This window comes from Bemisia tabaci, chromosome 2 (genome assembly GCF_918797505.1).
Source record: "Bemisia tabaci chromosome 2, PGI_BMITA_v3".
Classification (NCBI taxonomy): Eukaryota; Metazoa; Arthropoda; class Insecta; order Hemiptera; family Aleyrodidae; genus Bemisia; species Bemisia tabaci.
The window spans coordinates 62283256-62295585 of NC_092794.1; the positions used below are offsets into that span (position 1 = coordinate 62283256).

General features: G+C 38.6%; 1 protein-coding gene across 9 annotated transcripts in view; it reads right to left on the reverse strand.

The window, feature by feature from the left end:
- Positions 1-305: 305 nt before the first annotated feature.
- GluClalpha (glycine receptor alpha 1) overlaps positions 306-12330 on the reverse strand; it is a 55914-nt gene continuing 43889 nt past the window's right edge. For 7 of the 9 annotated variants that reach the window (XM_019055086.2, XM_019055083.2, XM_019055084.2 and 4 more), the window contains 2 exons: positions 10880-11006; positions 306-5326 (listed from right to left, as the gene is read on the reverse strand). In XM_019055086.2, coding sequence (XP_018910631.1) covers positions 5099-5326; positions 10880-11006 — 355 coding nt within the window. In that variant the 3' untranslated portion in view covers positions 306-5098. The remainder of the gene's footprint in view (positions 5327-10879; positions 11007-12330) is intronic. The other 2 variants (XM_019055085.2, XM_019055090.2) reach the window with 1 other exon arrangement.

The window sequence follows — 12330 nt, forward strand, 5'->3', positions numbered from 1 at the left end:
AAAGAAATGTTGCATCTTTTGAGATAAATCTTCATTTTAGTGTTAGAAATTTTTTTAGCAACTATAGGATGATGCACATTTTTAAAAATGATGCCAATCCACACAGTCAAATAATTATTACGTGTCCTCAATTAGGAGAGGAATCAGAATTTCAATCCAAATGAGAATATTACACTACTTGCCTATGCATTTGACAAAATTCCTGATTTAACTAAGTGCCTGCAACATTTCGTATGCAACCAGGTTACGAGATATGATATTGGTTGTGATTTTTTGACGGACGACTGAACATAAACGCCAAAGTATAAAATGTCACATATTCATTTATTTTTATTTACAATTGGTACATAAAAAATATATTTACAGTATAATTACAAAAAGAATTGGAATCAGTTTGAAAATGGATGAATTTCAGGGAATCGGGAGATCTAGTCGCTAGGGGCTTGAGCAAATGAGCGCAGCGACAATAATTTATTTTCTTCCTTTTAACTAAAATTTAACTGAATTAATACTAACGTTAACTTACAAAAGGTAGGGACAAAGATACCTAAGGTTAAATTTTACATAAGTGAGAAGAGTTTGTCGCATAAATGGAAGTAAAATATGCACATATGTTGCGCAGATCACTTGTATAAAAACCTGAAGAGAACCTAGGAGTGCAATGTGTGTGATAATTGGCCGATTGTTTACTCCCAGAGAAAAGTATCTTAAAATTCTACCAAGTTCCTCGGGTGAGTAAAATTAGATTCTAATGAAAGTTGCCACACATTTTATTACTTCGAATTAGTCTTTTCAAAAAATTATGAAGGAGAGTCGTCATGATTTCAAACGACTTCGAGACCCTCGAAAACCTGAAAAGACAAAGCGGGATGACTAAATCAGGTGGCGAGATCATTTTGTCGCTAGTAGAATCGTCTGGCAGGACGCAATGTAGGCTCACAAAAGGAAGGGAAGGGGGTAGAAATTGATACGTGATAATAAAATGATACAATAAAAATTTGCTTACAAGAAATATGTGTAGATTAAGTCTATGACATGAGTTTTTCTGGAGTAAAAAATATAAAAACAACTGTCGATGATGTAGAAAAATGTGATGGATACTAACTATGTCTTTTTTAAAGGAATGCTCAGTTGATGGACTTGCGAGAGAACTTTAAAATAAGTAAAAAATCCCACTCGTGTAGAAAATCTACATAGTTGTTGTATAAGTCTGACCCATTATGCTAATACTCACGCTGTAGAAAATTCTTGCACAGAAACCGAATGAAACTAACTTGTCACCCTTATTACTCTGCCATGCTAAGGAAGAACGCCGTATGAACATTCGAGAGTTGCCAAATTTCCCTGGATAAAACGCGTATTTTGGAGGGAAGTTATGCATTTTTTTCCTTGAAATTTTCATATGTTGTAGATGAAAGTGTGGAAAAATTGTTTGAAAATTTAGAAGAAAAATATCAGCACCTTTCCCAGTAATTTCGTATTTAATCGAAGCAAACTCGGCAACTTCTGAAGGTTCATTCGGCATTCTTCCCTGGCACGGCAGTACACGACTAAAAAACGCAGAAGCTGGAATCTTGCTTAGAGTTCATTACTGAATTACTTTGGTTTCAGGCAAATGTTTCTGCACAGTTTCCTCCGTAAAAATCATTATGGTCGCACGTTATCAAAACTCGTTACCGAGTGGTTACGTGTTTTAGCACTGATGTATTTTTCCTCTCTCGCAAAAAGTGACAACTCACGTGTTTACTGCTGGTTTGAAAATTATTCAAGAGCCACTTGAATCGCATTTTGTCACAGCACATTAGAAATTAGCATTTGAACTGACTAGATTCCTCAAAATTTGATAATGAAATCGGCTAGAACACAATTTGAGTCAAAATTCGCAGAGTAGTTAAAGGGTTTGTTCCTTTGAGTTTTGAAATGACAAATAGGTAACAAATAGAAAGAAGGGGAAAAAAATTGACTCGCTAGTTGAAATGGAATAATCTAACGAACAAAAATGTACTTGTGCGAACATTTTAGGCTGAGTGGAAGACGTTTTAAATGATGAGACGAAAAAGAATGACGTATTCAAAGCTAGATGAAAGAGAAATACCGGAAATACGACGATGTTCCAGCGGAGATACTGTGCTCATTCGCTTTCCTGGTTTCGTGGCTTTATTCTGTTGATTATCGACTAGACCCCATTTAATATTGAAGAGGCTCCTCGGAAAATTTTTGCTATTTTGTATTTATAATCTTAGAAGAATGAAAGCAAGCAAGAAAGAAAAAAGTTGTCCTCCTGGGTCGGTATTTGTGCCGAATGCGGAGTTATTATACTTTAAAAAAAAATGTGCCTCATTCAACATCTGCATAACTAACATCATATTCATGGATTTCTATAAATTTTCTGTCGTAGACGACTATCAAAACAGCACAGGGCCACTCTGCCCATCCAGAAGCCATTCTCTAATTTCCTCCATCATCTTTTTTCAATTTTTTTTTTTTTTTTTGCAGTTTGGTCCATTGGCACAACGTCATTTGCTGCAGATTTGAGGGCTTACTTAAAAGTTTAAAACCATCTCGTACCCCATTCATGAAAGGAAAAAAAAATCAGTTGACAGGATGAAGGAAATGCATATTTTCTTCCATGAAACTCAATCGGTTTGTCCTGAGTAATTTGGGATAAAACGTCACAGCCTTACGCAGGGTCATAAACAATGGAGACACAGATGGTGCTGTGTTAATCCAAAAGCTATAAACTCATTACTGGCGACTTCTGAACAAATAAGAGGGAAAAGACTCATAAAATATTCAAAAATCTTTAGACTCGATATCGCGGGATTGTGTAGAAACAGATCGCAACGACGAAACTAATTGAAATAACACAAATGGACACTCCCTAGTTCAAAGTTGTCTCAAACCTTAATGAAATCTGCAGGAGAATTCTGCAAACTCCACTCATAAACCCCCATCTCCGATTGATGGGTTGCTTTCTGACCTATAAGATTCGAGTAAAAAATCTCTTCTGCTATGCGCATTCCTTATCAGCCATTGGTCATGCCCACAATGACATGCCTTTTTCTCTGACGTAAACGGATAACACGTTTCTTCGTTTCCCAAACGGAGGAACGTATCTTCATTCCAAGAATGCAAAATTGACGCAAACAATTAATTTTCTTTTGAGAATATAACCTTGCAGTATCCGTCCAAAATTTTGTAGATTTCGTTCTGTGATTGGAAGAAAATCAGTGAGAATTTCAGTCAGAAATGCCCAACATGTTCCTAATGAAAAAAAATCATTGCGAGTGGAAACTTTACAACGTTGAAATGCAAATAAGTATTTTTGTCTGGGAACCAGATACCGTAAGTCCCAGATAAAGAAACCGTTTAGTCCCAGCCACTACACCCGTAAAATGGATAGTTTCCCATGATATGGCCTGCACAAGACGAGTACTTCCTCAGCGTTGTCATCATAATTTTATCGTTATAATATATGAAACACACTGATACCATCACTTATTCTAAAAACAACAAATCTAAAGTTGCACCAATGATCATTAGGGTTTACCTTCAGCGTTCGCTCTGAAAGAATCCTCCATATCAAGCTACTAAAATCTGACTGGAAATTCAGGCATTACTCAGATCTATAATTATTCTAATATCACGACAAATATATTAATTGATTGGGAGAGTATTAAGTTTCAGCAGCGTATCTCAAGCATTTAAACCACAAATGAGCTTTGGAAGCTTCATAGTAAAGGTTACATGTTGATTGCGGTTTTCGTTTTACGGGACTCCATGATCACGAAATACATAACTGCAATGAATGAGATGACTGCAGTTGTTGAGAGCCATTGCTCTCGTCAATTTTTAAAGATCCAAACAACTACTATAAGGTTATTATATAGATACAGGGTGCGCTTGGTAAAATTTTCCGCTAGGACCCTATTGGATCCATAAAACTTCATTTTTTACTGCTCTCCCAAGTAACACAGGAGAGCTGTACGGACCCTATATAGGAGGAAAAACAAAGAAGAAAAAAAAAATCAAAACACGTTGGTGGCGCTCTTTACGCGGAAATATCTTTCACTATACGTAGCGCTGAAGATAAACCTTAACATCACAATGTTACTCTTTTGTAGAAAACAAAAGAAATGTCAATAATCGATTCCATCAACGACGACGAGTTCATTGCCCATCGTTTTCCATCATTTTCCTGTTAAGTGAAACGTATTCGTTTCAAAACTACCGATTACATCCAGAACGACCGAACTCTCTGGCACTAGAGTACCTTTATAAGTAGAGTATGGTCAATAATGTGAGCGTCCATTAGTTTCAGCAGGACAATTTCTTAATCCTTCAGATGTCTCAGAGTAACATGAGATTTCGGTTGATCACAGCAAAAATTTGGTCGATCGGACAAATCTTTTTGATCGGTTGAACCGAAGAAAACTCGAACAGACTATTTTCCATATCATGTAAGCGCCAAAATTGCGAATGCAAGAAAAACCGTTTGAATCCCAAAAAATGTATGTTCTTTTAGAGGGCTTCTCTGAAATCAGACATGATTGATCATACCAGAGAAAACAAAGAAAAAACAATCCCCCTACCTCCAAAATACACGGAGAAAAAAACCTCGTACGTGGGACCCCGGGAGGTCATATGGATCTCTGAAGTTTTCGAATTGAGCATCTGAACACTTTAGGTCTAGCTGTCGAGATTCGGATCACACATCTGAAACTTCAGTTCTTACATCTGAAGTACTTCAGATGTGAGAACTGAAGTTTTGCGGTTGTGAGAACCGAAGTTTTTCGGTTGTGAGAACTGAAGTTTCAGATGTGTGATCCGAACCTCGACAGCTAGACCTAAACTGTTCAGATGCTCAATCCGAAAACTTCAGAGATCCATATGACCTAAACTTCGGGTCCCACGCACGAAGTTTCTTTCCCGTGTAGAGATTGGCGCTTACGTAATTTGAAAAATATTCGGTTCAACTGGCCAAGATTGGCCAAAAATCGGACAATCTGAACAGGATGTCCATACTCTTTTTACATAGGTACTCTATCTCGTAGTCGCGGTATTGTTTTCTCGGTGTGGTCGCTTTTGGTTTTTAGTTTTACTCGTTGTCTTGGTCCTGTCTGAAGAGATAGGTGGACCAGTAGGTGACGTTGAAGAGGGCGAAGACGAGCGGGAACGTGATTCTGGAGATGACGTCGATCCGCTTGGAGCGCGTCGGGAACTTGGAGAGCCACGAGCGGCAGCAGTTGGAGCGGCGCTCCTGGTGCGGCATGTGCACCTCACATCGCCGCTTGTCCTTCGAGAGACCGTCGCGCACCAGCGGCTTCTGAAACGGAAAAATCAACGAGGGTTCCGGTTACGGCCGTCGGTGCAAAGCATGAAAATTTACCAAATGAATATTTACGATGAAATTCCAGGAAATAGCTTCGTGGAATTTTATGGAATTTTTTTGCCAAAGACTCAGTATGTACGGAAAAAAGTGGTGGGGTTAAGTCCTAACGCGGCCATTTCTAATGGACCACAAGACAAGGTACGAATTTCGGCATATGTACTGATACCTAACCTAACCAAAATTTCACGTAAAACACGCTGCGCTCAACAAAAATTACCGATATCAACTCCTTACGAAAATATTTAATGATTCTTGATGCGTGAATTCAAACCACCCGCTCATGAAAACTCAATGCTCTACGTGATTCACATCGCGCGCTAAACGTTATCATGACAATCTCTGCGATATAAAAATCTGACAACCTCAATCTTGACGCTGTGGCTCAGCTATAGAAAATTGCTTATAGTTTGAACAACACATGATGGGAAATGAACATTGCTCGATTGAGCAGCTTGCTGAAACCGTTGTAGTGCGCGATTTGACTCACGTAGAACTTTGAGTTTCTTGTGAGCGGGCAGTTCAAATTCCTCGTAACCAATGTGAAATGAAAACGTCAATATCTTTGTTAGAAGTTGGTTTCAGTAATTTTCGTTGCGCAAATCGTATTCTACGTGAAATTCTGGTCAAGAAACATGTATCAGATTGCTTAAATTCGTACCTTGTCTAGTGGTCCATTACAGGAAATAGCTTCGTGGAATTTTATGGAATTTTTTTGCCAAAGACTCAGTATGTACGGAAAAAAGTGGTGGGGTTAAGTCCTAACGTGCACTGGAAGAAAAAAAAAAAACACACATTGGATCTAAAGTCCAGACTCATAAAAACATCGACAAGAAAAAGTACTCTTTATTCAATCGGGATCTGGCTTAAATCAAGAACCAAGCCTTTTAATTTAAGCGGATTTCGTTTTGATTCAAGCAAAAGTCCGATTGAATCAAGAGTATTTTTTCTTGTCGAGTCTAGACTCTTGATCTAAGCGACTTTTTTCCCAGTGTGGCCATTTCTAATTAATTGTGTTAGTGCCCCGAATGGATTGCATGTTGTACTAAGGAACCAAGGGCATTCCGTTGTCACTAAGTTTGTGAAACTTTTTCACCTTACAAATATAAACTGGACCACATTTAGCAATAAAGAACCACTATTTCTGACTCATGTTAGATAGAGCATATGAGCCATTGGTTTCCCTATGCAGGAAGGTGCTTTTGTGGATGAGCTGGAGAACAAACATAAATGTGGTTTAATAATTTTAACTTCCGCCACTGCGCCGCGGTGATCGCACTGTGATTGGCGCAATGCGTGAAGTATTCCTGCAGTCTTGTAGGCGCTATACGTTTCACGCCAACTGCTCTTGACCGCACAGTGTTTGGCGCAATGGGTGAAGTATTCATGCAGTCTTGTAGGCGCTAATATGTGTTACATGCCGATCGCCGCGCCGAGGGCTTATCTTTTTCATCTCAAGTCCTCGTCATCATTCCTCCCTGCGTTGAGCTCCAGGCCAAAGTGCGTGTTTAGTTCCTCTCTTCACTCTACTAATTAAAGAAGCTACTTCTTGTATCACCGAAAAACGACATAATTAGATATTACTATACTCTCAGGAAAGAGAGATTTCGTCCCCTTTTCTCATTGATAATTTTTTTTTCTGAATCCGATTTTTTTATACCTACATTTAAAAAAAATTGCCAAATTTGCCGCCCCCTAAATTTGCCGCCATGGGCCTCGGCCCATATGGCCACCCCCTTAATCCGGCCCTGTCAGTAGGTACTGGTATCGCAAAGAATGTAAATTGCATAATCCTAGCAACATTGGAATGCTCTTAGTTCCTTTTTGCAAAATGTAATCCAACTAATCGCTGTAGTACTCCAGTAAATTAGGTTATTGACCCAAATGTTGCGGTACCACCCCTACTTGAGTTGCGATAGGTACTATTAAAATTAATTGGAAATGTCCATATTATCCAACAAATCGGGGTGGTACCGCAATTTTAGGGGATAACCCCTTTCACATTTTTCCATGTGTTGGGAGAAGCATGGAAAAAGTGAAAGAGATAACTTTAAAATTTTTCAAAAAAATAAAATAAAATATACGAGGAATCGAATTCTTGGATATTTGTTGCGGATTGCATTTGTGGCCCCTTAAATATGAGATGAAATTCCATGGACAATGAAATTTCATTTTGCATCTCTGCTTAAGTTCGGAGTTTGAGCCTCTTGTGACAGTATTCGTATATTTCATGGATCTCAATGGACCTCCTGCAAAAATTTTCAGGAAACGTGACCAAAAAATCTCTCCCCCCCTTACCGACTATCTTTCCCTCCTCTCTCTTCCCCCTCCATCTCTCGCCGAAACTTAAGTCTCTTTTTTGGGGCGCGTTGCATGGTGTTTGAAATCTACGGTAAATGAGGATAACGTTGCTCCTCAGTTTGTAAGGTAGCAAACTTTCTGACGAATTATGCTCCGAGAAAGTAGTTCTTAATTTGTGAAAAACCACAAAAATTTTCTTGCCTCCATCACTTAGAACCCTCCGAAATAATTATATGGAATATGTAACGTTTAGAAACACCTGAAGCAAGTCGATTACAGTCATTAGTCATTTACAGTCGATACCCCAGAAGTACAAAAAACTCATCGAAAAATGTTAGCGGAGATAGCAGATTCGGAAGATTGTTGTTTTCCCTCCATTTGAACCCTTGAAAATGAATATATTTTTGGAGAGACCAGGTGCTCAAAAATTGATCGGTTACTCAACGCCGGTTTAAATACAGGAAACCCGGTGTTGCCGACTTGCTGGATCCGCCTCTGCCGAAAAATTTGAAAAAGCGCATGCAACAATTGCAACACCCATGCTAATTTTATTACGTGTGTTAGTAAAAGCGGCACTTTTTCCTTGTCTGTATCAATAATTTGAAGATATACTAAACCCGCTACATTAGGGAGCACCATACAAAGAATTTCATTCAATAAATTTCGAAGAGATCAGACAAAGCAACATTTGACTGGTGTACTGCCGTGCTAACTGCTAAGGAAGAACGCCGTATGAACATTCGAGAGTTGTCAAATTTCCTTCGATAAAATGTTTATTTTTGAGGAAAGTTATGAATATTCTTCCTTGAAAGTTCCTGGCACTTTCGAACAATATACGAATAAAATTCCCTGGAAAATTGAAAGAAAATTGTTAAATTTACCAGGGAATTCTTGTTTTATCAAAGGAAATTTGGCAACGCCTGGAGGTTCATACGGCGTTTTTCCTAGACACGGCAGTGTAAAGCTTCTCTTTTGAGGCACGACAGAGATTCAGTGGAGGAAGGATGAGGTGCGAAGAATATTGGGTCAGAATTCTTATGATCTAAAATGCTCAGGGGGGGGGGGGGGAGGCGTATTTCTGAATTTTGAGAATGGGTTTGTTGCACACAAGATACACGGCCAACTGAGTAATTTATATGAAAAAGTCGCACGGAAAACACGCTGAGCACATCAGAAATGCCTACCCTGGTAAAAATTGGCAGTAGAATCTGTGTTCCAAAATACCATAGACCTACAGCCGGCTGTAAGATTTCCAATAGCTTCTATAGCCGGCTACACAATTTCTCATAGCCTTTTACAGCCGATGACGATTAAGCAACTCACAGCCAGGCGATAAAGTGTATGCTAAACGTCACTAATTACGGATGCTAGGACTTAGTGAGTTTTTGGACCACTGCTCTCTTTTTGGGCCGTAGTATCTTGATTTATTTTGCGAGGAAAGCTCCGTACTTTTGATGGATGCCTGCCATTCCTAATATATTAGAGCGCCTTCAGTTTCGTATGATACTGTGCAATACCTCTGGTGTGAAATAGTTGCTTCAAGCGCCGGGACACGCTGCGGTGCGGCAGGCGAGCAGCCAGCGCGAGACGCGCATTGGCGCCTACAAACCTAACAGGGATACTTCACGCGTTGCGCAATGCGTGAAGTATCCCTGTTAGGTTTGTAGGCGCCAGTGCGTCGCCGCTCCGCTTTGTGTTAGGCTCTAATATTTAATCTGGCGGAGTCAGCGTTATTCAACTCATGATTTTGAAATGTTTCCACATCCTGTATGGATTATTCTCATTTTAATTGATGAAAAAAAATATGTATTAAAGGAAAATATAACGTGTGTTTTGTAAATGTTAAGGTGGTTCCGTATCAAACTTAATGATTTCCAAAGCACACGAATTTCTACACAATTTCTTATAGCCTTTTATAATCGATGGCGAAAAAGCAACAGCCAGGCGATAAAGTGTAAAGCCCGGCGATAGGAACTATAGCCCGGCTGCATAATTTTTTATCGCTTCGTATAGCCCGGCCGTATGATTTTCTCCGCATTCTACAGCCAGCTGTATGATTTTCTGTAGCCTTCTTTAGTCGGCTATAAGAATTCCTATGGTATTTTATAAACGCAGCTCATATCGCCAATTTTTACCAGGGTAGAAGTTCACTCCTCGACGCTATGTTGATTGAAATCATACGTAAGACGTGTAACCGTCGGCAAGATCGTTTGTTGATTTGGGTTAAGTTTTCTTATTCTTATGTCTCACTCTGGGCTAACTTGCTTTCAAGGGGCTAAGAAATATCCTTGCAGCAGGTGCGGTAAATTTGAAAATGCGCGATACTGACTGAACAAATCGTGGGTTGAAGAGAGCATTTTTGCCATGCTGAATGTAATTTTTGTGCGATTTGACCGACGTATTCACCTGTGAATAGTAACCAGTTGACTGAAGCTCTTGTGTGCAACATACCTATTCCTTACTTTTGACTTTTGACCATCTGAAGAACTTTCAGCTTTTACAACGGCTCGCAATTTTTTAAGAGGAATTATCCTAGCAAAAGGGCTCTTGTTTACTTGTGAAGTAATCAGTTGACTGAAGCTCTTGTGTGCAATATGCCCATTCCTTACTTTTGACCCTTGACCGTATGAAAAACTTTTAGCCTTTTCAACGGTTTGCAATTTTTTAATAGGAATTTTCTGTGCAAAAGGGATCCTGTTGCACACTGAAAAAAAATTCTCGGCGTTTTTACCAAGGTCCGTAGGTACTTTTACCGTCTCACTTTTTTTTACCAATTATTGGTAATTTTACAAAGACAGACTGGTAAGCTTACCTAAAAACCGGTATTTTTACCGTTTTTTTTCAGGTAAGAATACCACTTTTATTGGTAATCAATTCCCGGTAACTTTGCCATTTTATCTCGGTAATTCTACCACAGTCGATAAAAAATATTGGCGTTTTTACCAAGGTCCAGTAAAATTACCGAGATTTCTCGATAAAATTACCAATTCCATAAATGGTAATTTTACCAAGAAAAAACTGGGATCAAATAGAACCCCAAATTCTTGGTAATTTTACCCTTTTCTTAGTAAATACACCGAGATTTTTTTTTTTCAGTGCAGGAATGGATTGAGCGCTCGGGATGATCGAATAGAGTTAAGATAAAACTAGCTATTAGAGTTAATTTAAAACAGAAAGGTCGAAACTCACATAGTAACTTACCACCATTGGGAAGGTAGTTCCATCCTCGAGTTGATCGGCGGCTTCGAGAGCTGCTGCGTGCTCCAGCTCGCTTTCTCGACGCTTCTTCTGCATGTTATCTCGATACATATCCGATCTGAAATACAAAAGTGTCAAATATTCAATTTTTCCTGTAAGCATTCGCTACTTTTACCTTATTGTATGCTTTAAATATTGCGTAATTGGATCATTGAGGTTCTTTGCGTGTGTGTGTGTACATTTATCATTCTTGATCAGTGGTTTAAACGGAATGCTCTTAAGGAGCCTGCAGTGTCTTTTGTATCATCAGGCAAATTTTTTCATGCGTAGGTGGCCTCAAGTCTCTTAGAAATGGTGCAAGGTGATTTTTTTCATTCACATTCCAGCTTCAGGGTGATTTCACGATAACTGGAATAGTTATGTCGCCGTAACAGACAACACATTTTTCAGTCATATTTTTAAAAGAAATGATACCTAATCACTCGAATTTTTTCGCATTAATCTTCAAAGGGTTACGTATTATAACACTTTCCAATGAGTTATTGCTCTACTTCTCAATTAATATTATGTAAATTTTGAAAATGTGCTGTCTGTTATGCGGGAAAAAGTCAGCGTAACAAACAGCACATTTTCGGTCATTTACATATTAAAATTGAAGAATAGAGCAGTGCGTCTTCGAAAAGCGTAAACCTGTGTAGATTAATACAAAAAATTTGAGTGATTACCATTACTACTAAAAATATGATCGAAAAATGTGTTGTCTGTTACGGCGACAAAACTATTCCAGTTATCGTGAGACCATCCTTTAGGACTTCGAATTGCTCGTCAAAAACTCTTTTTGGGCTGACAAGGAGTGAATCTTTTCCTTTCTTTTCATCGCTAGATTCTAGAGGGAAAAATGTCATAAAATTCATACGAGATCATCTCACATAATGACTGAAGGCTGTTAGATGAAAAAATCAGACACGGACGACAGCCTGAGGCTATGGACAACCTTTAATTATAGTCTTACTAGATATGACTTTAAAGGAGCTTCAGGAGTTAATCGATGTAAAATTTAAGAATTGAGGTCTTGAAAAATCAATTTTCAAATGCAGCTTTATGAACACTGTTTTAAATTGTTAGATAATCTACGAGCACAGACCGTTAAGATAAATCAGAGGTTCTCAACCTGTTGACGGAGCCAAATTATTTAAAAAATAATAATCAGTCACAACTACGATGAATGTATCAAAGCAAATATTGATCAACATAAAACGAAAACGCCCCCATTGTGTGCAATAGAGCAATAAAAATAGCTGGATATAACTTTTTTGCCATTTCCTCAACAACGTTTAAATGAGACGTTTCGGAAAATTTTAATTTTCTCATCATATTCGACGAGAAATTTTGATAGGGAGACATATACTGTGGTTAATGATTTCACGAACGGTGTGAGTGTG